At 37.6% G+C, this 23,377-nt stretch overlaps 1 protein-coding gene and 1 long non-coding RNA gene across 2 annotated transcripts; one reads left to right on the forward strand and one right to left on the reverse strand.

The window, feature by feature from the left end:
- CP (ceruloplasmin) lies at positions 1 to 19,733 on the reverse strand. Its single transcript, XM_080604636.1, has 19 exons — positions 19,467 to 19,733; positions 17,650 to 17,894; positions 15,959 to 16,171; positions 15,285 to 15,458; positions 14,461 to 14,715; positions 13,031 to 13,196; positions 11,935 to 12,074; positions 11,217 to 11,357; positions 10,880 to 11,091; positions 10,149 to 10,299; positions 8,982 to 9,194; positions 7,769 to 7,976; positions 6,332 to 6,471; positions 5,682 to 5,810; positions 4,961 to 5,067; positions 3,404 to 3,620; positions 2,660 to 2,799; positions 1,753 to 1,912; positions 1 to 1,179 (listed from the first exon to the last, which is right to left on the reverse strand). Exons 1-19 carry the CDS (start codon positions 19,619 to 19,621, stop codon positions 1,109 to 1,111), a joined length of 3,237 nt encoding a protein of 1,078 aa, XP_080460762.1. The 5' UTR covers positions 19,622 to 19,733; the 3' UTR covers positions 1 to 1,108.
- A 1,366-nt stretch (positions 19,734 to 21,099) lies between these two features.
- On the forward strand, positions 21,100 to 22,896 carry LOC308199875. Its single transcript, XR_013955065.1, has 2 exons — positions 21,100 to 21,993; positions 22,079 to 22,896. It is a non-coding gene; the product is annotated as an uncharacterized lncRNA (long non-coding RNA).
- The last annotated feature ends 481 nt before the right edge of the window (positions 22,897 to 23,377 follow it).

A 23,377-nucleotide genomic window follows, 5' to 3' on the forward strand; every position in this document is an offset into this window, starting at 1 on the left:
GTTTTAATTTCTTTATGTGGCAAGTCTGATACAGCCAAAATCAGTGATCTAATTTACTAGTAGGGAGTCGTCTGATTTCAACAGAATGTTCCTGTTTTTCAAAAAAAAGCCAAAGCAGTTTAGACTTGTACAGAGAAGAAATGTCCTTTACGCTGGTAAGCTGTAAACCCAGGTATTTTGCTTTGCCTGTCTGTATAATACATTCTTACCTGTTATATGTTACAAGTGAGGGATTGGATGAGCCAAAGGGAGAGCTCTGCTCTAACTTGGGCAGTCAGGTTATTAAAACACAACTGGATGGTACAAAGATACCTGCTCTAGCTGCTTACATTTTTGACCAAGAATCAGTCAAGCAGTAGTACTGTTGCTTCTAGCTGTCGAGAAGTGCTTAATTTGTCTAGCTATGCACTACAACAATAGAAGCAAAACGTAGCTATTCAGGATTTGGGGCAAAGCTCTTAGGTATACTAGTCACCATATTTTACCCTTCACTGTCTTAATTTTATCAGGCTTATGTCAGCATAACTGTGTCTCTTTTGTTAATTATTTTCATAACATAAAACCACAAACAGTTATGAACTGTGTGCAACTGTGATAAGTCAGACATTGCATCTCTTAAATTCACTATCTTGAAATAAAATTATAAAATAATTCAAGAACCTATGGATAAAGTGAATAATTGGATAATTGAATTCCAGTTTTCCTTGGAATAGCTACTGAGATGTCTGACTAGTAAAATGTGACATCAAAGCTAGGAAAAACACCTAAAATGAATTTTGCTGTTACACAGTTATTTACTAATTAAAAAATAATAAACATAACATGGAAAGTATCTTTCATTTGGCTCTTCATGTTTCTCAGCACTTAAACAACATGCATTAGGCATCACCTAGAACATGGTTAGCTTGCAAGATATTATTTTTATTTAAGGAAAAATATAAGCTATTGTATCCTTTCATCTATCTTGGGTCTATGGTCCTTCTGGTAACTGTGGGCCACCAAATGAAGTCTTCTAAAACACCAATAGATGAGATGAATTGTCCAGACTTCCCAAGCAGTTCTTCACTGAAGGCAGACCTTGGAGAATCAGTGTGGTAAAATGTTTTCTTCAGTCTTGCATGTCTGTCGTACCTTTACGCTTGAGCTGACTGAATAATTTTGGCAACAAAGACTGTTTGTCTGTGAGGAGGAAAAATAGCTTTTGTTATACCTGTTCCATCAAAAGAAGAGCCTTTGCATATAGATAACGGAGTCGAAGATGGGAGCAATGGATCTCTGAACCTTTTACACATCCTGAGTTAGATTTAAAAACAGCTTTAAAATGCACCGATGTGTACGTTTTAATGCACCGGACTATACTTAGCTGATAATGACATAGTGCTTCTAGACGTAGAAGTCTTTTTATACATCTCTTTCTGTGTAGTCTGAGTCAGTTTTTTATTATCTGCGCAAGTTTGACAAAATGTATTCTTCAAATTAGGTATAATATAACTAGATGGTGTTTAACAACCTAATTTACATGTATTAGTATAATCATGCATTATATAGTTGCATATATATACAGAGACATACGCATTTTGTAGTACTGCTCTCTTTCTGTCAATTAGCATAACTCATACCTTGTGCTCTGTCTTTTTAGTACATGAAAGTTGCTTTTGAATAGTATTAACTTTGTAGATACAAGAACAAGAACGTTCAGAATTCTTTTCGATTCAGATTCATAGTTAATATTACTGAGGTAGATTAACTGACCTTTTGGAAGCACTGTGTAGGTTGCTTCCATGCCTGCATAGATGTGATCGGTAACATGGCAGTGCAATAGCCATATTCCAGGGTTCTGTGGGATCATTTCCACGGTCTGAAATGTCCCCGGGAACAAATCAAAGACATCTGCCCGGTAAACTCCTGTTTGCTTCAGGATGAGAACCAGCAATCGTTAAACAGTGTGGCATAACCAGATGGCAGTAAAACAAACTACACTTTACTCATACTCCCTCAAACTTTTTAATCACACCTGAGTAAAAAGATATCTACTGTATGTCATTTCTATAGAAGAATTTTTCTATACTTTGTGCTTAAAATATGAATAAAATAGTGGAAAAAAGTGGAAATGAAGGAAAAAAAGTGCAGTGGTTCTCATACCACAGTCACGAAAATATTAAATTTCCTGTTTAATCTAGAGTGTAGAATTAGGTGAGATAAAAGAGAGAAATTCTTCACCATGAGAGCGGTGAGGCCCTGGCCCAGGCTGCCCAGAGCAGCTGGGGCTGCCCCATCGCTGGTTTTGCCCAAGGCCAGGCTGGATGGGATTTGGGTAGGCTGGGCTGGGGGGGAGGGGTCCCTGCCCCCAGCAGGGCATTTGACTGGGTGGGCTTTAAGTTCCCTTCCAACCCAAACCAGTCTATGGTTCTGAAATTCACAGCTACTTTGTCAAAGCAACTTGTGAAGTCACCAGCCAAAAAACGCTACTGGCAGATGGATCTGTCTTTTGTGTCTTGATCAAATACAAGTTATGGGCATAAAAAGACTTGAAGGTCAAATTACAAGTCTGCTGCTTAATACTATAACATCTGACTTTTCAAAAACGGTGACGCTTCCTGGTATTTGCTCTACCTCTTATTCTTAACATGACCAGAAATGAATGGAAAGAACCAGTTACCTTATAGTCAAAGCTGTGGCCATGGAAGTGTGCTGTGTGAATATCTATTTCATTGCCCATTCCCATCAAATACCAGCTTACTTTATCTCCAACGTGCATAGTAAGACCATGTAAATTTCCAAACACTTTTCCATTAATGGCTAAAAAGAAAGAGAACGATAAAAAAGATTTTGTTTCTTGTTATTCTCTAGGCTTTAAGAGAACATGAGAGTTGAAAGCTACTGCCAGGCAAAAGTGGCTGCTTTGAATGGTGTATACATTTTTTTTTTAAATGAATTAATGCATTGTTATCTTACCAAAAGAGACAGCATATTATGAACGGGTCTGTTTGTACCTTCCACACATAACTAGAAAGCAAGAGGTAGTTAAAAGTAAAATGCTTTACTTTACACCAATACTTGCGCTACAGTTCTGAAAGGTCTGCATTTCCTATGGCTCTCAAAAAGGGTAAGCATTATGAGGACATGCTTTCAGGACGCATATTACCAACCTATTCCGATTATTTGCTGGCATTAAATTTCAAATTTACTTTTTACTCTTTTTGTCCATTTTTTTCATAGATTAAAAAAAAGTCATTCAGTGGCAGCAACAATATTTTCAAATAGTGTGAGTGAATTTTTTCAGGCCCTCCACCCTGTAACTGGAAATTCAGGGAGGTAAGAAAGTCAAATTTATATGCAGTACTTTCAAACACATAATTTTATGGTGTTTCCAGAGTTACGCCAACTAAATTGGGAAACATACCATGCATTTTGTTGCTTTCAAGAAATTCCTCATCCTCTTTGTCAACACGGTGCGGGTTGGGAGAATAGGTTTTAATGTTTTCATCCAGGTACCATGACTCATTTTCATCAAAAATCATAAACAGAAGAGCAAACTGAACTTTCTTCTTAGTATGAAATGATGGCAAATAATGTCTATGACACACAACAAGAGTGCCTATTAATCCACTGTAAGTGTCCTGAAATTAAAAATAAGAAAATCAAATAATTTTAAGACTAATAAAAGCAGAAACTTCTTTTTTTTTTTAATGACAGACATGAACCCTGTTGTTATTTTTACAGCTGTTGGTATCTGACAATAAAGGTAGTCAGTGCCAGACAAATAAGGTTATTTAATCAGTGTTACACATGGGTTAAGTACAATGGACTATGGAGAAAAATGTTTTAATTTCTTGCTAGAAATAAACATTTATTCCATTTTATTTTTTCTCTCTCTCTCTCTCTCTCTTTTTTAATTCTTTTTACGCTTTAGGATTTTGCAGCTGTTTTCCGTTAAAAACATTTCACACTGTTGATATTAAATAACTTGGCACTTTTGCATTCATGTTTATTGAGACACCATTGTGAGTTAACCCTGGCTTTCAGCTGAGCCCCATGCAGCTGCTCACTCATTCTAACCACGGGATGGGGGAGAGAATTGGAAAGATAAAAGTGTGTTGATATAAAGACAGTTTACTAGGTAAAGCAAAAACTGCATATGCACGCAAAGCAAAATGAGCAGTACATTCACTACTTCCCATTGGCAGGCCGATACTGCCAGGGCAGCAGGGCTCGTTCGTAACAGTTACTGGGGAAGACAGGCACCACCACTCCGAGCATCCCACCTCCCCCTCCACAGCTTTTCTTACAGAGCACAGCCTCATCTAATAGGGAATCTCCTTTTGGTCAGCTGAGGCCAGCTGTCCTGGTTGTGTCCCTCCCAGCCTTTTGTGCAACCCCAGCCTCCTGGCTGGCAAGGCAGTGTGAGAAACAAACACCTCTGTAGGCAGTTCTCAGCAAAAGCTAAAACATCAGAGTGTTACCAACACTATTTTCCATCATTAATCCAGAACAACACCACGGAAGCTACTCTGAAGAAAGCTGACTGTATCCCAATCAAAACCAGGACAGACATGCAGGAAATAATACTTTCTATTAAAAATGATTCGTCATATTAAGTTAATGGACGCTTGTGTGAAAAAGGCAGATTTATGTTCCACAGTTCCGTGTTAGTTTTCCCACACGACTGCTGAGATATTGAGGGAGCTATAAAGTGATATCTTTAAAAATAAAATATTCATGAGGTGATCTGTATGAGTAGCAGGAAAGAAACAGAGAGCAAGAACATCAGGGACTGTGACTTTCAAATTCTGCCCTGACTTTCCTGCATTATTCAAGAGGCCTTTAAATTCAAAGGTATCATAATAAGGGAACAACTTCACAGAGAAAGCAGAAGTGTCAGACTTGTCTCCCTTTCGCTGTAAGTATATGAATGCTGAAGTCATGAAGAAAATATTTTAGACTGATACTAGTAATATACCTTAATGATGTCCACCGTTGAATGGTATGCCCATGCAATACATTGTGGATCACCTCTCTCAGAACCAGATCTCGCTGGTATTTTCCAGACATACATTTTTGTTTCACCTGAATTAAATAAATAAATATTGATGAATTTTAGAATTTTTCTGTGTGTTGATCTGTAAAAAGTCCTGAAACAGGTATTATCAGGTATTATCTCCATTTACAGTTTATATTGGTCTTGATCTTCCTCTCCCCAGTTACTGCACTGCCTAGCTTCTTATTGTTATTTCTCTTCTGCAGATCACTGACATTTCTTGCCAATATTCTTTTGTGTGGCTGCACTGTCCAGTTTACCATACTGAATAATAAAAAAAAAAAAATGTATCTTTTGTAAATATCACAACAACTTTTAAAATAACAGCTAGCATAAGCCATGCTCTCCCTCTGTAGACAAATCTGTTTGCTGTCTTAAAAGGTACAAAGTTGTGTCAAAAAATTACTGATTTGTCAAGGAATAGGATATATAGCAATAGTTATGAGGGGCATTTTGATTGCAGATGTATCAGCTTCAAAATGTAAGAATCTGAGGTAAAAACAAAACCAAACAAAAAACAAAAAATAAAACCAAGAAAACAAGAACTCCGAGGTATTTCCTGCTGTCCTGAAAGAAAAGCTTGCTAAACCTTATGAGAAGGCTTGATGTTACCTGTTAGAAATAAACAAGGGTGCTTTGATACCTGGGTTGGTTACAGCAACAACAGAACCGTCTGTTTTCACTCCATGGGCATGTATAGAATAAGGTCTTGATGCCAGGTTCTTAAAAACTATTGTAATTCTATCTCCAATATTGGACATAAGCAGTGGCCCTGTTGTATTGAAAAGAACGATTAAGCTGGTTTTACAAATGATCAGACCAGAGAGAGAGAGAGACAGTTTAGGGTGTTGAAATACACAACGACCTTGAGATATAATCATAATTCAGCTAAAAACTAGACATGGATAATGTGCATTCATTATGATACGATAATTTGAGTAGTTGAAGTTAGGCATCTAAATAGAGGCCTGCATCTTAGAAACTCTGAGCACTTTCACAAATACTATGTATTTGAAGTCAGCTTGGATGTTGGTGCCCAAAATGTCAACTTTGAAAACAGTGGTCTGTGATCAGGCAGCAAACCAGATTTATATATTTATTTATTTATTCTCTTGTAAAGCAAGCAATGTTATCTTGCAGGAGAAGCATTGTACTATGTAAGTAGCAATTCCATGTAGCTTTAGGCACTTTGTGTGGCTAGGACCATACTCAGTATTGTTCAAGTTGTGTCTGCTTGTTTTGTTCCACTGCATTTCTTCCCAATTCTGAAACTGAACTTCATGATGACTATACCTTGAATTTCCAGGTGCTGCTCTTCCTCTGCTCTGTTTTTAGGAGTACTGAATGTCTGATCAGTGTACTCGCGATATACTACCTTTTTATACTTTGAGCCAATGAACTTGTCTTCTTTATTTAAAAATGTATTGCCAGGGCTGCAAAACAAACCAAACCAAAATAATAATAATTAACAAAACAAAACAAAACACAGAAAATAGACGAGAATATATCTGACATTTCTTCATGTATTTTATACCTTCTTTTGCAGGTTGTTTAATTAACCATCAAACAAAAATCTAGCTCAGTGGAACAGTACTCTCACAGGATCTCACAGGCCACTGGTGTCTTCAACATGAAAACACTCTGTTAGGCTGGGAGGTCACTTAACCCACAACAGAATAAACACACTATAGATAGACTGACTCTACAGTGTTTGAGAGAATGCTGAGTGCTTGGCCTAGGAGATACCTTAAATGACAAGGTCATCCAACAAGCATACTGAATAATAAAGTCCTCAGCAACTTTTATTGATCTGAAATGAGGCCTAAAACTTGCAAAGCTTACGTGCCTTGCTGAATTGAAACATGAGGGATTGATTCTCTGCTGAGATCATGGGGTTGGAGAAAGAACAAAAAATAAATAAATAAAAGCCAAGTAACAGCATAGTCCATACTAATGCTTAGGACTATGAAAGAGTTCTCTATGGCATGCAGGACAAGGAAATCTGCTATCAGGCTGGACATATATATACACACATAGACACACACAACTAAGTCAATAAACAAATATAGACAGAATCTACTTCATGCTCAATTGAAGCTATATAGGCAGAAAGGTCACACACAAATTCATCAGGTAATTATTTATCCTCTTCTGCTAATTGGCATGAATTATTAGATCCTAACGTTTCACTCTCAGCAAGATTCAAATACTGGGAGTAAAACAACAAGGTGACAAGCTTCACCGTAAGTAGATTCTGTCACGGACTTAACATCTCATCTTGCGTAAGCTAAAGAAATGAGGGGAGTGAAAAGAAACCTTATTCAGAGTTCAGATAAACATGAGACAAAGAACCATTATATCCTATAATTAATCATCAGGACAAAGCTGTCATCTTATTTACAACTTACTGAATAATTTAAGCATTCCACAGCAAGGACTGTATCAACATCAGTAAATAATAAACACACATGCAATATCCAGGATCCAATAAATCCTGCAGCTGCCACACATAATATTTGTGCTGGACCATTTCATGAATATTATGATGTTTGCCTCTCAGTTATATGACAACATTACTGGAAGGACTACAAATTCAAGTGAGCCCTAAAAATGTATATGCGAAGAAAATGTGTATAGAAATGCTTGGATTGCAAGGAGGAAATTGTTCAGAGGATAAGTTGTTTGTTTGCTTTTTTCCATCTTTTTCCCCTTGTGTACATTCCAATGTACCTTTCCTCATGATACTGGTGCCGCTCAAATTCCCATGTCCTGTTAGGAGAATAGTCCCATTCAACTTCCACTGCAGCAATATAGTAAGTCTTTTCATGCAAATATAGGGATGGATCCACATTCCACCAATGGCATTGTTTCACTTCATATTTCTGTTTCATGCCCCCTGTGTAGTGATCTGTTGTCAGGCATGACACTTCAAAAACTCCTAGAGATTGTACGAGAAACAAAGACTTGAAGACAAAAATCTGTTATTGTAGCTCTTGAAACTGCATTATCTGTTTTGATTTAGATTTTAGAGACCGAAACACAGGCTACTGATCATGGAACACTGAGATTCTTTACCTAACACGATTACTTGTAGTAATATGATTCAACACAGACACAGAAGCTAGGAAAATCAAGGCTTTAGCATTAGAAGCTTACATACAGTTTACACACTATGCTGTAGTCCAAGGATCAAAATACCTCCTACTTAGAGTTTCTATTTAAGCATAAAATGCTCATAAGAAAGTAGTTTCTAAAGAAGAAATGGGATCTTTTAAGCACTAAAACATTAAAATTCTTGTATAGTAGATCAATCCTGCTCATACAAAAAGATAAATATGTACATTTTTACTCCTTTCAATCATTTTGTTCAAAATTTAAAATATCATAAAATAGTTCCATACACTTCACAGTACCATGGGGGCAAACAAACCTTTTTTGTTTTTTTGTTAGTCATATAGTTTTATGTACATAGACCGGACTGTCACCAACATGTGAAAGCAAAAATGGATGAAATAAAAGCCTGCTTTAAATTGTTTCCTGTCCACCATTCTGCAACCTTTGGCACATACGGAGGACCTGCAGACACCTTCCTGCAGGTAGGCATGGCACACCGGAGCTGGAAGAGTGACTGCTCCCAAAGTCTGGCAAGGTTCAATGGGAAAACATGATCCTGCCCATTTGGCAGCAGAGCTATGCAAGCACGTCAAAGTGCTTAGGGTAAAGAGCAGGTGCCCTAAAAGGGCTCTTCTGGGCCTCATTGGGGATGTTTGCCTGTTGCAAATGAGCTGTGAATTGTGGCAAGAGAACCTCTGCGAGGCAGTGGCCTCCAGCAAATTTTAGGCCAATCGGAGGAAGTGCTGCAATGAACTTCTGTAGCAACATAATACTTCTGTGTCTGGGATACAGACTAAAAACAAACAAATAAAAACAACTAGACATTTACCTTTGGAATCAGGCTTCATAATAGCTGTGAGAAACGTATGTGGAAACAGATTTGCTGTATCCCTTCTTGTTCCTTTTGTTAGGAATGTGTTTTCTGAAAAGTATATCCCATGAACATCGACTTCTGACCCCAAGCCCATCAAATGCCAGGAAACCACATTTCCTTTGCACATCTCAAGACCAGGCTGATTACCATACATATAGCCATTAATAGCTGTAGAAGATTTGAGGAAGCAAAACCCACTTTCATTAACACAACTTAATTCTGCAATACAAATTAAATAACACTTAAATATAATACTTAAAAATAAATAACACCTAACATGTAATGTGATGCCTTAGACTCACAAAATATCAATAGTAAAATACTTTATCACAACAACAAAACTAGAGAATCAAATCAAGCAAAACAACTTTTAAAAACAATCAAACTGTTCTCACTTTCATCGTCTAAAGCACAGCGAGCTGACTTGCCCACCTGCAACTTCCACTGCTTTATACCCCGTAAATGTGCTACAGCCACACAGTGGAGATAATCCAAATTGTTGTTTAATTCTTACTAGTCTCACCTATGCAAACCTTTCAAAGCCTGGGCCTCACAGGTACCACTGAATTCTCAGTACCAAGGCTCTGTAAATAGCAGAAATGCCAGAGGGAAATTTTAGAAAGTTCACGGGCAAATGTGAAACTTCAAATAATTTGCTGCAGTATCAAAATACTTTCACTGTGAAGCGTGGCTCTGCCCTATTAAAGCAGTAAAGATTTTCATTGTAAGGTATCTGCAGTGCTGGTAAAGGAATCCAGAATCAGCCACAGACACAAAATCCTCCTTTCAGCCACATCATCTGTAGGGCAGAGATCAGTTTTCCTCTTGTTAGGGGGCTGCATTTGTAGGGATTGCACATGGGCTGCTAAAAGTGTTACATAACAGTGCTAAATATGACTGCTATGCAAGACACTGAACAGCTGGCATTATGTTTTTGAATTGATGACCACACTGAGCTAAAATTGAATTGCATTCAAATACAGGCTTATTCCAATGGACAGGAATGAAACGTCTCTGCCGATATACAGTCTCCCAATCTCCACTATGAAATCACAAAACTAAAACACAAAACTGTAGAAAAGAAGCATTTGACTAGCTAATTGTAATAAATAATTTTCTTACAGTGCATTTTGTTAGACTCCTGGAAGTGCTCATCATCTTTGTCAATTTTACTAGGATTTAACGTAAACATCAAAATATTGTCATCCAAGTACCAGCTTAGATTCTCATCAAATACTGTGACAAGTAGAAAAAACTCCCTGTTTACATTTTTCTGTTGAGAAGAAACAGCACAAAGGAAAATAGAAATGAGTGAACAGACCATGTAAGAAAAAAAAAATCTGTGAAAAAAAAATCAACGTGTATAACAATTTGAGAATAATTCAAAAACTGCAGTAGATGCATATATTGATTCTTCATTCAGACAACCTCAAAGCTATCTAATTGCTGTATCTGGTGGGTAGGTATCTTCTGCTAATGCTCTTTCTACCAGCAGGAACAACCTCCAGAATTGAATTCATATTTTGGCCTTGAAAGCCTCTAAACTTTTCCAGTCATCCTCTTCCTAGTTAAGACTTGAAAGCTGGTGATTATTCACTGCGATGATGGTTTCACAGTACAGTGTCTGCTTATCTGGGAACAAATTAATTTTCCTTTTTTTTTTTTTTTTTTTAAACAAAACCCACTTCTTTTCATTTTATGTATTCCCCTCAGCAAATGAGTGAGATAGTGATGTGGAGGGAGGTGGTCGTTAGTCATTAATGTGGCAGGCCCCGTGGGCCCAGTTCAGGAAGAGAAAGCAGATTCAGTTATGATGATGCAAATGATTTCATTTTTTTTCCTCTTTGACTGACCTGTTTCCCAGAAGGAAGTAGAGCTCCTTTCCTGCACACCAAAAGCGGACCCACAAGGCCAGAATTGGTGTCTCTGACTGCATCCACAGCTGAGTAATAGAGCCAGGTTAAACAGTCAGGATCTTGGTCTGTGGGACCCACATCTTCTGGTATGTTCCACTCATATGTATATGTAGTACCAGGACTAACATGGGAGGCTGGAGATTCACTATCTGTTATAGAAATCAGTATTAGGATTTAAGCCCAATAAAACTTGTTTATTTTGCCACCCTTAATGCATTAACATATATGCCAACTTGTTCTCTGGTGCTTGCAATGTCCCTGTCCACAGGCGCACCTCTGGAGGCAGCATGGTACAATGCCCCCTCGTTGTTCTTGCGGTAACTCACACCATGGGGCTGGATGCTAAATGGGCGGCTGGCATTGTTTCGGAAAGTCACCCTGATGCTTTCACCCACTTCTGCCTTGATAACGGGTCCTAGAAAAGAGCACATGGTTTTTGTATCAAGTGATGTAGTGATTACCACAAGCTCATAGGAATGGCTGTCTGCTTTTCCTGTCACAAGGAACTGCCCCTGGGCTTATGTGACGACAGACCAGGTTCCTGCCATATGGCCCAAATCTCACGGCACCCCAGCTGCAACTGGAATGCTCACCTCCCAGTTTCTCATGAAGGCCCGATGCAACACAGGCCAGTTCATCCCTTTCTAAAGGGATCTACAGACATTAGTACCAACCTCAAACTCATCCCAAAGCCCTGTCAGAATCAGGCAGGTTATAAATAGGGCTAGATCTCCATAACCTTGCCTTGAAATGCATACCTGACCTTTGGTGACCGTGGCATATTCCCACAGACATGGGGCCACCTCAGCATTGTCCTCAAGAGCTTTTCTTACACCCTGAGATGTCTGTTGGAGGAAGCCACAGGCACCAGTGTCCACAGGAGGAAGGGAATGCCAAGGAGGGAGAAGGTGGAGGGGCACTGTTGGCCAGCCATTGGAAGTGATACTTTACTCTGATAAACTCTTGATATGAAATCATTCTAAATGTCTTACCTAAGAGTCCAAGGTGTACTTCCTCTGGGATCCTCTTTTTCTGTTCCGTGAAAGTACCATCTGTGTATTCCTTGTAAATGGCTTTTTTGTAAGAGCCACCAATTCTTGTCTCACTTTGTTCAAAAAAAATCTGAGATTCACTGTGTGAAAGAAATTGTAATAGATGCAAACAGTTAAGTCATAATGCTCAGCTTTATAAAGGCAGTCAGGACCTCAATCCTATTCTCTAACATATCACATACTGAGATTGTCTTCTGAGTCTCCAGTCAGTGATCTCACCATGCACTTATACACAGTTCCATATAAGGATGTGCAGGAATCAATTATTCTTCACCAATTTTTCTTTAAGGGAAAGACATTCTGCTACGTTGCCCTTATAAAGCCAGCATGAGAGTAATCAACAAAGATTTCTAACTGACAATTTGTAACGTTAGCTCTACTCTTCCAAAAGTTCTTTTTATTAACGGTTATACATAATTTACCAACAGTAGATACAAACACGCAGAATATATAACATCTAAGCAGAAATTATGGAGATTTAGTGTACACTTTCACTCTTCAAAAAAAAAAGGACCTTTCAATGTCTTACAAGCAGGTCAGGTGTGGAGCAGATAAGTATTATTTAACTAATTTCAGTGAATAAAAATCAGAGGAATCAATATATTCAGTGGCTCCATCCAGATATTAAACATACAGACAGAGAGCAAATGGCAAAGCAACCTTGTACAAATGATTTGCTGGTTGAGATGAAGTTATCATGGTTTTTCATCAGGTAAGGTGCTGACCATGAACTCCAGCTCCCTAACTCAGAGTAATCAACCAACTTGAAATGTCAAAGGTGATCGTCTACATATGGCATTACAATTAATCTTTATCTCAGTGCAATTACTAACATTACAGCAAAATTTATATTAAGATTGCAAGGGAAAGAATGGTCTTGATTTGTTTGGATATTTATCTCGGCATTAATAATTAAGCAGAGCAGAGGACAATGAGAAATTCTGGTTAAAAGTAAATTCTAGCATAAGGCTTACCTTATTTAGCATGCTCTATCAATTCTGCTTGAAAGTTAAACTTCTTCATTATAGACATTTACCTGTCAGAAATTAATTCTTGTCCTGTAAAATGATTCATTGCAGATGGGCCATAATTCCAGATAATCTCTTCAGCAGCAATGAAGTACTGTCTTATCTTTGCACTCTCATTCTGATCTGTTGTGGATTTCCTACAATCTTTTACTGTAAAAAGGGCCTGCATACCACCTGGAAAAAAAAATAATGAGTTAGAGAAAACTAAGGAGAAGAAACTACACTTTATTTTTCTTCCCATGCTTCTAATAGTTCCTACTTTTCCCTGGAGGATTCCCATACCATTGATGGATACACAAATCACAAATAAAGAAAAGATGAATGATATAAAAGCATGTAGACCAGCTGAGCAAGGGTATAGAGATATGACCATAGTGTTTATGGTAAGCAGACAGGTGTGGTAAAGGGAATTCTGCTTGTAAAGATACAACTAACGTGGTACAGAAAAGATTTTAAAAAAGTTACAGAAAAGATCAGGTTGGAGTGAAAACAGTGTACTGTTAGATGGCAGTGCAGCCAAGGCTAGGTACTACAAGATGAACCATGTTTCCTCTAACTCTAATCAATGGTTTATTTGGGAAACTCCTGGGTCTCTGCACTCTCGGAGAAAGATCCATTAACAAATGTCCTTTACAAATAATAAAAAAAAATAATAATTTAAGGTACAAATGATACAAAAAAAAAAGGCTTTTTACAGCTATATATTGAGCTATCTTTTGGGATTGAGATTTAAGTATTGCCCATGAAGTTTCAACCACTTCAGGATACTGCTTCGCGTGATAGTTAACTCCAAACTTATATCCCCTGTAGCTGAAATTGTAGGTTAAACATACTCCTTTCTATATCAGAATTTTCAGATCTTGGAGCATGATTTTGAGTTCAGTGTTTATTTCCACTTTTGTGGCAAAGACTTCTGTTACTCATTTAGAGGGATATAGATTATACATAGATATCATATGAAAGCATGGAATTAGATTCTAAGTATTTCATAATTTAATAAACACTGGAAATACAAGAAGATACAAGGAAGACAAATGCAGATCATCTCTGATAATTAGCCAATGTACTTTCCAGAACATGTCTTTGTCAGCAGGTAAGTTAACCTGTCTGAACTATGCCCTTGCCCAAATATGGGATTAGCGACAACTTTTTTTGCTGGCAAACAGAAAATTGTGATCAGTTACTTTCAGTAAGAGGCAAACATCATGATATTGTTTGTCTAAAGCTGAAGTTTGCAAAAGTATCTAATACACTTTTAGGCATTTCAAGTGTTATAAGAGCTTTGTTACCTAGAGAATATTATTTGGCATATAACCATGTCAGGAGTCATGCTAGAAAGACTCATTCAATTGGTAGCTCAAGCTGGAAAAAAAAAAAAAAAAAAAAAAAAGAAAGAAAGGAAGGGAAAAGAAAAATAACCCTGTAACTTATTCTGTACCTTCGATATGGTCATTCACTTGGCAACTCAGCAGCCATTCCCCAGGACTCCTTGGTATCATGACAGCATCAATAAACGTGGCTGGGAAGAGGTTGATGGTGTCAACTCGATGATGCCTTTCTATTAAGGTCTGCCCATGAAAGTAGGCTGAATGGATATCAGCTTCATTACCCATGCCAAAAAGATGCCATTTTACCTTATCTTCCACACACATTGTAAGATCTGGGAGGTATCCATACACATACCCATTGATGGCTTGAAAACAAATGAACAAACAAAGTTACTTATTCACAGAGCTAAGAATCTTTAGTTCAAAAATGGGTGTCATACAATCACTACTCTGCTCCTCAGGATAGAAAGAGGCTCAAAACAAAACATCGAACCTTTGAAAGTTACACGCATCAGACACACTTTATCTTCACATCTACCTGCAGTTCTAGCTGTGATTCTGGAATCCATGCCAGAGCCAAAGATATTTTCTTTGTTGAAACTAACAGTAAAAACTGTTTTTCTAAACTGCAACATTATATAGCATAGAGTTTTGGACTTAGAAAAAAAATCATATAACTGTTTAGAATGCCTGGGAAATTATACTGCCAAAAAAGTACTGGCAAAATTTTTAGTATCTATGAATTTTGTATCACAGTTCCAAAGGCTTGATAGTAAAATACCTGACATCACTTTTTTTTTTTTAATTTGAAAGAAGCTTAATTCTCCAAGAAAGAATTGTTCTGCTTAAAAAAAAACCTTTAAGAGAGACAACCCATAAAAAACAATACTTCTTCATATCAATGACAAGTGACATTAATATAAAGTTATCTCACAGTGCATTTTATTGCTTTCCTGGAAGTCCTCATCATCTTTATGAACTTTGGAAGGCTCAGAACAGTATGTCTTGATATTATCCTCTAGATACCAACTGAGATTTTCATCCATCACAGAGAACATAAGGATAAACTCAGCATCAATGTGTCTATCACTGCCCTCATTCATTGTACCTGAAAAAGAAAGCAGTATATTCTTTGGCAACTGACATTATCTTTTCAGTTTTAAGTGTAGTATCAGTAAGGCTGGTTACTGTTTACTTGATATTTTGTCACTTATCTTGAGTGTACACATAAACTTACAGACATGTTCAGAAAATAAAAACTGGTTTTGGTAGATGCCATAAAAGAACTTTATTAAGAATAAATATTGTATATGATAAGATTACAAAACATTTATTCTTTCAGTCGGTATGATCCTTTTGCATTAGTATTGTGAACACATTTCACTCATGTACATTTGTGGACAAAATATTCTGCAAATTATGTTTACCATTACACACAAAATCGAATCACATCCTGTAGTATTAAAAGACAGTTAATGGTGAAGACAAAAAACTGCTCTTTCAAAATTAACTTTAATCTTCTCCTCTTCCAGTAAATTAATTTCATTTATATTTATCAATAGCTATTATCAATCACCTTTCATATGTATTTATTTATTTGTGTCTTACCTTTCCTACAAATGATTAAAGGCCCAACAAGCCCCGAGGCAACATCTCTTGGAGCATCTATGTGAGAGTGGTAAACCCTGGTTATGCAGTCTGTATCTCCCTCAGCTGGACCTTGATCTTCGGTTACATCCCATATGTAAGTGTACTGGCTTCCAGGCTTCACAGCATCATCTCTTTTTTCAAAATCTTTGGTGTTGTCAGGATAAAAAGCACCTGAGGAATGCCACACAGCCAACATTAATAGAATACATTTCATGCTTTGACATAAGAACAGCACCTTTCATGCTTTAAAGTTAACTGCATGTTGTAATAACATGGATTGAACGTCTGAATACAGGTAAAATAAATCCTTAAAATCAAATGAGTAGAGCTTTTCATTCGGTTTAAGGGTTCCCTTATTTGCCTTTGAATTCCATGGGTGTGCTTTGACTAATGGAACTTTAAATTAGTCCTTAATTTATTAGGAGGGCACCATGTACTTCTGCTAAAAGGACAACAGTTCAAATATTTGTAAAAACACTTGTTAAATATTAATCTTGGAATCTGTTCTAAAACATTGCACATGGACCTAAGGAATTCAGGTGTTGCTGAAATAACAGCAACAGAAAAAAAATTTTTGAACATTGTTCCACAAATTGCACATACCACTACATAACACGCTGTTCTGCTAACAAAATGCGTCCGTATCAAGTCACATATTAGATCTAATGAAAAACTTCAAAAAATATTAGAAGTTAGGCTGATATTTCATATTTTTTTCCTACTGGAAAATTTTCAAAAACTACTTTTGGCATGACATCATATTCTCAATAATTCACACCCTGTTTTTAAGGCCTATTAACAAGCTTCCAGTGGCTACATTCTGGTGCGTTCTTGTTTGCGGTTAATAGTATTGAAATAAATAAAACTCTCAGTGGGGTGCAGAGTTAGTCGTCAGGCTGCAGCCTAGCTGCAAGATGTAATCACACTGCATCTAGTAGTTTTGAAAGAGGAAACTAGAATCATCATAGTATTTCCACAGGATGGACAAGTTGCTGTCTCTGACAGATGACATTTGTACTCACGGTTTGCTGTATGTATAAAAGATGCTGCAGAAACACTGTTAGAATTGAACAGAAGAGAATGCTGTGACTTTTCTGCCTACAGATCTCCAAGGAATCTACTGATTTCAGTGAAACTAGAGCAACGTTCCACAGCCTGAAAGTTCCCCACTACTGCCAACAACAAATCACCATCTTAAAGCACATTAGTCTTCTATATCATGAATTGCACAGCTGTATACCACTGTACAGCTGTAGCTGTTTCTCTGTTTTAAGGAATTCAGGTGTATCTTGTATACAATTTATACAAAAAGCATTAAGAATTTTGAACCATAAATTATCACCTGTAACAGCATTTTCTTCATAACATCATTAGTTTTTCCTTCAGACATCCTTAATACCTGTGGCCCTATATTATCCTTAGTTCAGGTGAAATGTTGATTTAAAATTGCCTTCTTTATGAATTCCACTTTTGGCTTTGTATTTCACTCTTGAAAAAATACCAAAATTCTTAATCAGCTCCTATTTTAAATTGAGTGTGTTTTGTTTCAAAATTTTAATTAAGCGCTTTTCTCTTTGATGATAGACTATCACACTCAGAGGAATGGTTAACTTTTGATAAATTCTGACACAAAATGGACTCAAGCTTACCTTCATTTTCCTTTGTGTACCTTACACCATGTGGATGCAGTGTGTAGCTTCTGGAAGCAAAGTTTTTCAAGTGAATAATAATAGAGTCTCCAACTTCTCCCTTAATGACAGGGCCTAACAAACCCAGCCAGGAAGGTTTCTCAACTATTACATCATATAAATTATTTGTGTACTGAGTGTAGACAGCCTTCTTATAAATGCTTCCTATCCTATGCGGTCCTTTTTTGAGAAAGACTTCAGCCTGCCTGTAAAGAAAATACACAGACACATCTGTAGTGTCAGATATTAATTTTATATTTAAATGGTGTTAATTAATAGGGTGTCAAACACAACAAGGCCTCTATAGGACTGTGCACAACTACATCTGTCTCTAGGAGCAAATACGTTTCTTATCCTAAACTCAATGTGATTTCATGTTCCCAGCAGTCATATTGTGAAACAAGTTAATAGTGCCCCAAAATGCAAAGTGTTCCCCACAAGGGAACACTTGCCCCTCTTGAGCCCATGGGGATGCATTATTTGTACATACACAAACACAGATCTGAAGTGTAATTTAAAAAAATAAAATCAGTGCAGAGCTCTGTGAAACTTGGAGAGCATAAACTTATTTGCAAAGGCTAAGTTACTGAAGTCTAGGTGCACCAAGATTTCCAGCCACAACTTAAATCAAAGGAATATATTATGGCCCTTCTTGGACAATTTAATCAATTACCATTTAATTATAGTGTACCTTCCAGAAGCTACACTGTACTTGTCCATTTTACCTTTCCCTGCCTCTATAAATAACATCTTCCATGCAAGCACAGCCTCATAGTTGAAGGGTTCAGAAGAGCCAGAATCAGAGAATCTGAACATTAGGGTAAAAGGGGCCAGCTCCACTGTAGGCATACAACCACTGAAAAACTTAATATGTTTGGTACATTGCAGGTTGTCACAGAGCACAGAAAAGCAGTGAACAGTGGAGGCTTACCATATGAAAACACTGCTCTGCACTTTTTAGACAAGATGCCTTGATTCCATCATCTATCAGAATTACTAATCTATTGAATCACTGGCATTGTATCACATATCTCTCCATCTGGGTAAAAAAAAAAAAAAAAAAAAGCAGCGCTGACTGCCTTGCCTCATACATGATGAAGTGGCAAATTATGGCTAAGATGATGTTGGCTCTCACTAGAGTAAACAAACCACAGGAAATCTAATCCCTCACCTACAAACTAAATAAGAACTGTATTTTTGAGATTTTTTTTTTAATTTCAGATCTATTTCTTCATTGTTTTTATTTTAGTACAGCCCTACTTCATTTTAAAGGCACTGAAAAAATTAGAAAAAGAAACATTTTTTTCCTATCTCAAACTTTTCTTTGTTGCCCTTTATATCTGAGTCTTCTTTATTGATCATCCATGTCTTCCAAGTGTTTCCCTCCTCTTCACCATACTTACCCTCGGTTTCTCTTTCTCACTACCTTCCTTGCCTCACAAGAAACACCATATCTATGCTGCTGCACCTCCAACAAGTGAAAATGACCATTGCCAACAATGGACAACTAAAAAGGAAACTTGTGCCCAATAGGAAAGTTTTAAATGTGCCAAACTTCTGAGTTTAAAAGCAAAAAAAAAAAAAAAAAGGCCTGACCATCAACACTGATACTTTGCTAATTCAGAGTAAACATCACTAGACATTTATAGCCATTTCCTTGTCTCTACTTACTTAGTAAGCATTTAATTTCAAAGGATTCACAAAAGAACTTTGTCCTAGTATCCAAAGCAGGCAGTGCGGTAAAATAAAACTTGATCAACATAAACTGTGTTACTTACTCTTCTTCTGCAAAAAGCTGTCCAGAGATGATATTTGTATTGCCGGGTGCGTAGTTCCATGTTGTCTCTATAATCCCAATGTAGTATTCCCTGGTCACTGCCCCAGTTTGGCAACAGCAAGAAAACAGCATGAAATTTAGGAAGAATAGCTTCATTTTTCATTCATGAACCTTGTGGAAAATGTGAAATGATGGGCACATGCAATTTCCCTTTATATGTTCTGTCTTTCCCATCCCCCACCCTTCTTACTCTCCCCGTTTGCTTTGGTGAATACAATAAAAAGTTGCACAATGTCTCTCTGTGTGAAGAGTAAACAAAACATTCTGGTAACCTCGTTAGTTCACGTAATCTTCAAAGGAATTTTTTCAGTTTCTGCCAAACTACTGTAACACAAATTGCTGCTTAGACTGTTATCAGATTGTAAATCTTGCAGCTGAATTGATGACAACTAAGTTTAATTACATTCTTCGTTGTCTTTATCACAGTCTCTATAGTTTGTATACTACTGAGAAAATAATTTCTGTTAAGTCTGTCTGAAGAATGCAACTTTTTAAGTGCACTGTTAAAAGCTCTAAATGGCAACAGCTGCCCCTGGTGTGTCTGCTCCTTGTTGACATAACTAAAAGCAAGGCAGGCCCTTCAAATGCAGACTTTCTGTTGCTTGTTAAGCTCGTTCTTTCTGAATCTACAGATCTCTTTGTTTTCCCTTTGTACAGCATTCACTAAACTGGTGAGAAGGAGGACTGAGGTTCCTGCTATCACGGCAGCATTTGCACACTGATGCATACTTGGATAAGCTCTTCTAACCCGCCACAGTTCCCTTGTAAATATAATTTTAGCACAAAGAATGGAAAATACAGGTACAGATAAAATGGTCTTCCAGGATTTCAAGGACTGGTCTTCAAGGATTGGAACCGTGGGGTGGTGGCGGGGAAGAATGTTTACTTTTCATTCCCAAGCAATTTCAGTACTACTCGAATGGAAATGAGGCACAGAAATTCCACAGAATGAACTTTTTATGTTATCTTACTCCTGCCCTATCACTGAGCAGGATAAGACACATTCTTCAATGATTAAAAGCATAATAGATATTCAAAGCTCAAGATAATCTTAACTGTTACCATTATTTAAACTGACTACTCAGTGCAGAAGGCTATACTTCTGTTTTATTCAAATTCTGCAGATCTTTTGTATCAGCTAGTTTAATTGAATAAAAGCAACAAAATTGGACCTTAAACCTACGACTTTTTAAAAGCACCTAACTGAAATTTGCAATAGCATTTTTTCAAGCATGCATCCGTTATATTATGGTTATGTCTGAAGCTTTAGGAATACCAGGCAAACTGTAAACTTGCAAATTGTAAAGACTTCTATTAAAAAAACAATTGTCAGTCACTTGGGCTTTCTTTTCTTGCACTCTGAGTACACTCATTCAAAATTATACTTTTCATTGTACAGCTTAAAATATCTGTAATAACTACAATATTCTTTGAAGCTATTTTCTTATTGCTCAGAAAAAATTATGAGTATTTTGGATAAAAGACTTCTATCCAGAAGATAGAAGATTCAGAAGATAACTAAAGTGGAACAGGTTTCCTTTAACAACATACAAAACTAAACTTTATTTACCATGATTGTGCTATACAGATAGATTACCAATTGTAATCATTATTCATACACAAAAGTTCAGTTGCTGACAGAAAATTGAAGTTCATAATATCAACTTTTGAAACTTTCTAAATAGCTGCATTAAATGGATAATTCTGTTTCTGTCCAAAAGACTTGAACTAAAGCCAAGTTTTTAAAATATGACTGTGATATATGGAGTAATAATTCGTGTCAAGAAGATGGTTGATGTTAATAAAGAAGGGGGAGATGTGGGAGTGTGGCCATGGGGGTCGACAAGCCCCATGGTTGGTGATAACATCGGTCTCTTAACGATGAGGCCATCAGGAATGTAAAGAGTTTAGAGGTAACAAAGAAGGGTGATTCGGGAGACGCTATGCCGTCTTGGGTTGCTTGTTCTCCAGCCGTTAAGGCATGGAAGTTGCTGGAGGTTTGCTGGTTGCTGGGCAAAGTTGTTTGACCAATGAATTGTTAGTGGAAAAGGACTGCTGTGGGGCGAATGGTGTAAGAAGGGAGCCTGTCCTCAATATGGGTTGCAACACGATAGGATGAAGTTCTGTCACCAATAAAGTAGTAGCAGTTACTGATCCTAAAAGAACCCTGGTGTCCGTGTGGTCGTTACGCCACAAATGGCACCCGAACAGGGACCTGAAGAAAACAAACAGGGACGTGAAGAAAAACAGGGACATGAACAACAGGAACAGGGACAGGCTAACAGAACAGGGTCCAGGACAGGAACAGGGACATTGATCGCCTAATGAAGGTAGGTTCGGCCAAACTCAGCAAACAGCTCAAAGAAGCTCGTATAGAAAGTCGCTGGAAATAGGCGCACCGGAGCTGGAAGGAAGCTCAAGCTGAGAGAAGCGGACCCGTGCACACAACTGCCCGTCGCTGGCCGAGGGTAAGCAGTTGCGCATTGTGGGGAATCATACGTCCTTAGAAACAAAGACTGTCCTGGTAACCTTACAGCTTATTCCCTTTATCAGACAGTTTATGATCCTGAAACATGGGACCAAATTGAGGTCAAGGTGTGGTACTCTGCTACTAATAACGACAAGGTTGCGGCGGGATTGCTCGGCACCTGGCGAACAATCTCTGAGGCCTTAAAGAGCTATGTGCGACCACAATCAGAAACGTGTGGTTTGCCAGATAGTGAGGGAGCTGCGGGCTCGTCCACCGATCCTTCTGCTACACCATCGGCCCCCCGCCGCTACTCCCATCGCAGGCCTTTGCTGTTACGCCCCCTGGTGACCTGGACGTTCTTTTGATCCAGGCCCTGTAGGCCCTGAAAAGGAGCCGGATCTGTTTCCCTTCCATCCGGGAGAAATAGGATACGTAAGGCCCGAAGACCGAGTTGCTTAACAACTTAAAGCGAGACATACTGTTCCCACGACTAGCCCTGGAATTCTCCGGTGTTTGTAATCAAGAAAAGGAATGGAAAATGGAGACTGTTACATGATCTGAGAAAAATTAATGAAGTCATGGAAGATATGGGAGCACTTCAACCAGGATTACCATCTCCAGCTATGCTCCCCCAGTCATGGACATTAATAGTAATAAACTTAAAGAATTGTTTGTTAAACACTTGCCAGAATTCGGAAAACTTTGCCATGTTTATGTTTCAATTGATACCTTTTCTGGTTGTACATATGTATAGGAGTACTCGGGTTTCTTATGAATATGTAAAAGCAATATTCTATATATTTAGAAAGTTCGACGGTTGTGTGTGCGTGTTGGTAGAGCGTAGACTCCCCGCGCACCCAGCGCTGTTTACTTGCCTTTTATAAATATTACTAAATTCAGATTGAGTTGTATCTTCATTTATAACATGACCGAATCTATGATGAAATTTATGAGTTTCCCAGATTGGCATCACATGCTCAGAACAACTTCTGTAAGGATTTTTTTTTCTTTCCTTTTCCACAGAGGAAAGTCAGTGTTCAGTGGAAAGACTGTTTTGTTGAGGTTGCGTATGCCTCATTTGTAAATTAACTGAGGTTAAAAAGTATAATAAAATATTTACATCCTCTTATACTACTGAAATTCAAAGTAATTTCTTAATACTCAGCTAACAGTTATTCACGCATACGTAGACTATTTGGTTTATATGTGTTCAAATAACCATTGGACAGAGGAGGAGAAAAAGCGCATAATCGGTATCCTTGAAATCCTCTTATTTACTTGAGAGTAAAAAATATGAACAGTTCTTTGCCTTAGTCCCTTGACAACTGTAAATTACCGTTTCTTGATTTGCAAAAGAAGAGCATGTTGCTTTTATTGAAAGA

The sequence above is a fragment of the Anser brachyrhynchus genome (assembly GCF_964034855.1).
Source record: "Anser brachyrhynchus genome assembly, chromosome: 9".
Lineage (NCBI taxonomy): Eukaryota > Metazoa > Chordata > Aves > Anseriformes > Anatidae > Anser > Anser brachyrhynchus.

What these genes read in the sequence shown, in the direction of transcription:
- CP (XM_080604636.1), bottom strand. Translation starts at nt 19,621, where the DNA reads ATGAAGCTATTCTTCCTAAATTTCATGCTGTTTTCTTGCTGTTGCCAA. An exon ending in CAACGGTGGACATCATTAAG is followed by an intron (nt 3,621 to 4,960) that starts GTATATTACTAG and finishes TTTTAATTTCAG; the next exon opens with GACACTTACAGTGGATTAAT. An exon ending in GCCACAGCTTTGACTATAAG is followed by an intron (nt 1,913 to 2,659) that starts GTAACTGGTTCT and finishes CTCATCCTGAAG; the next exon opens with CAAACAGGAGTTTACCGGGC.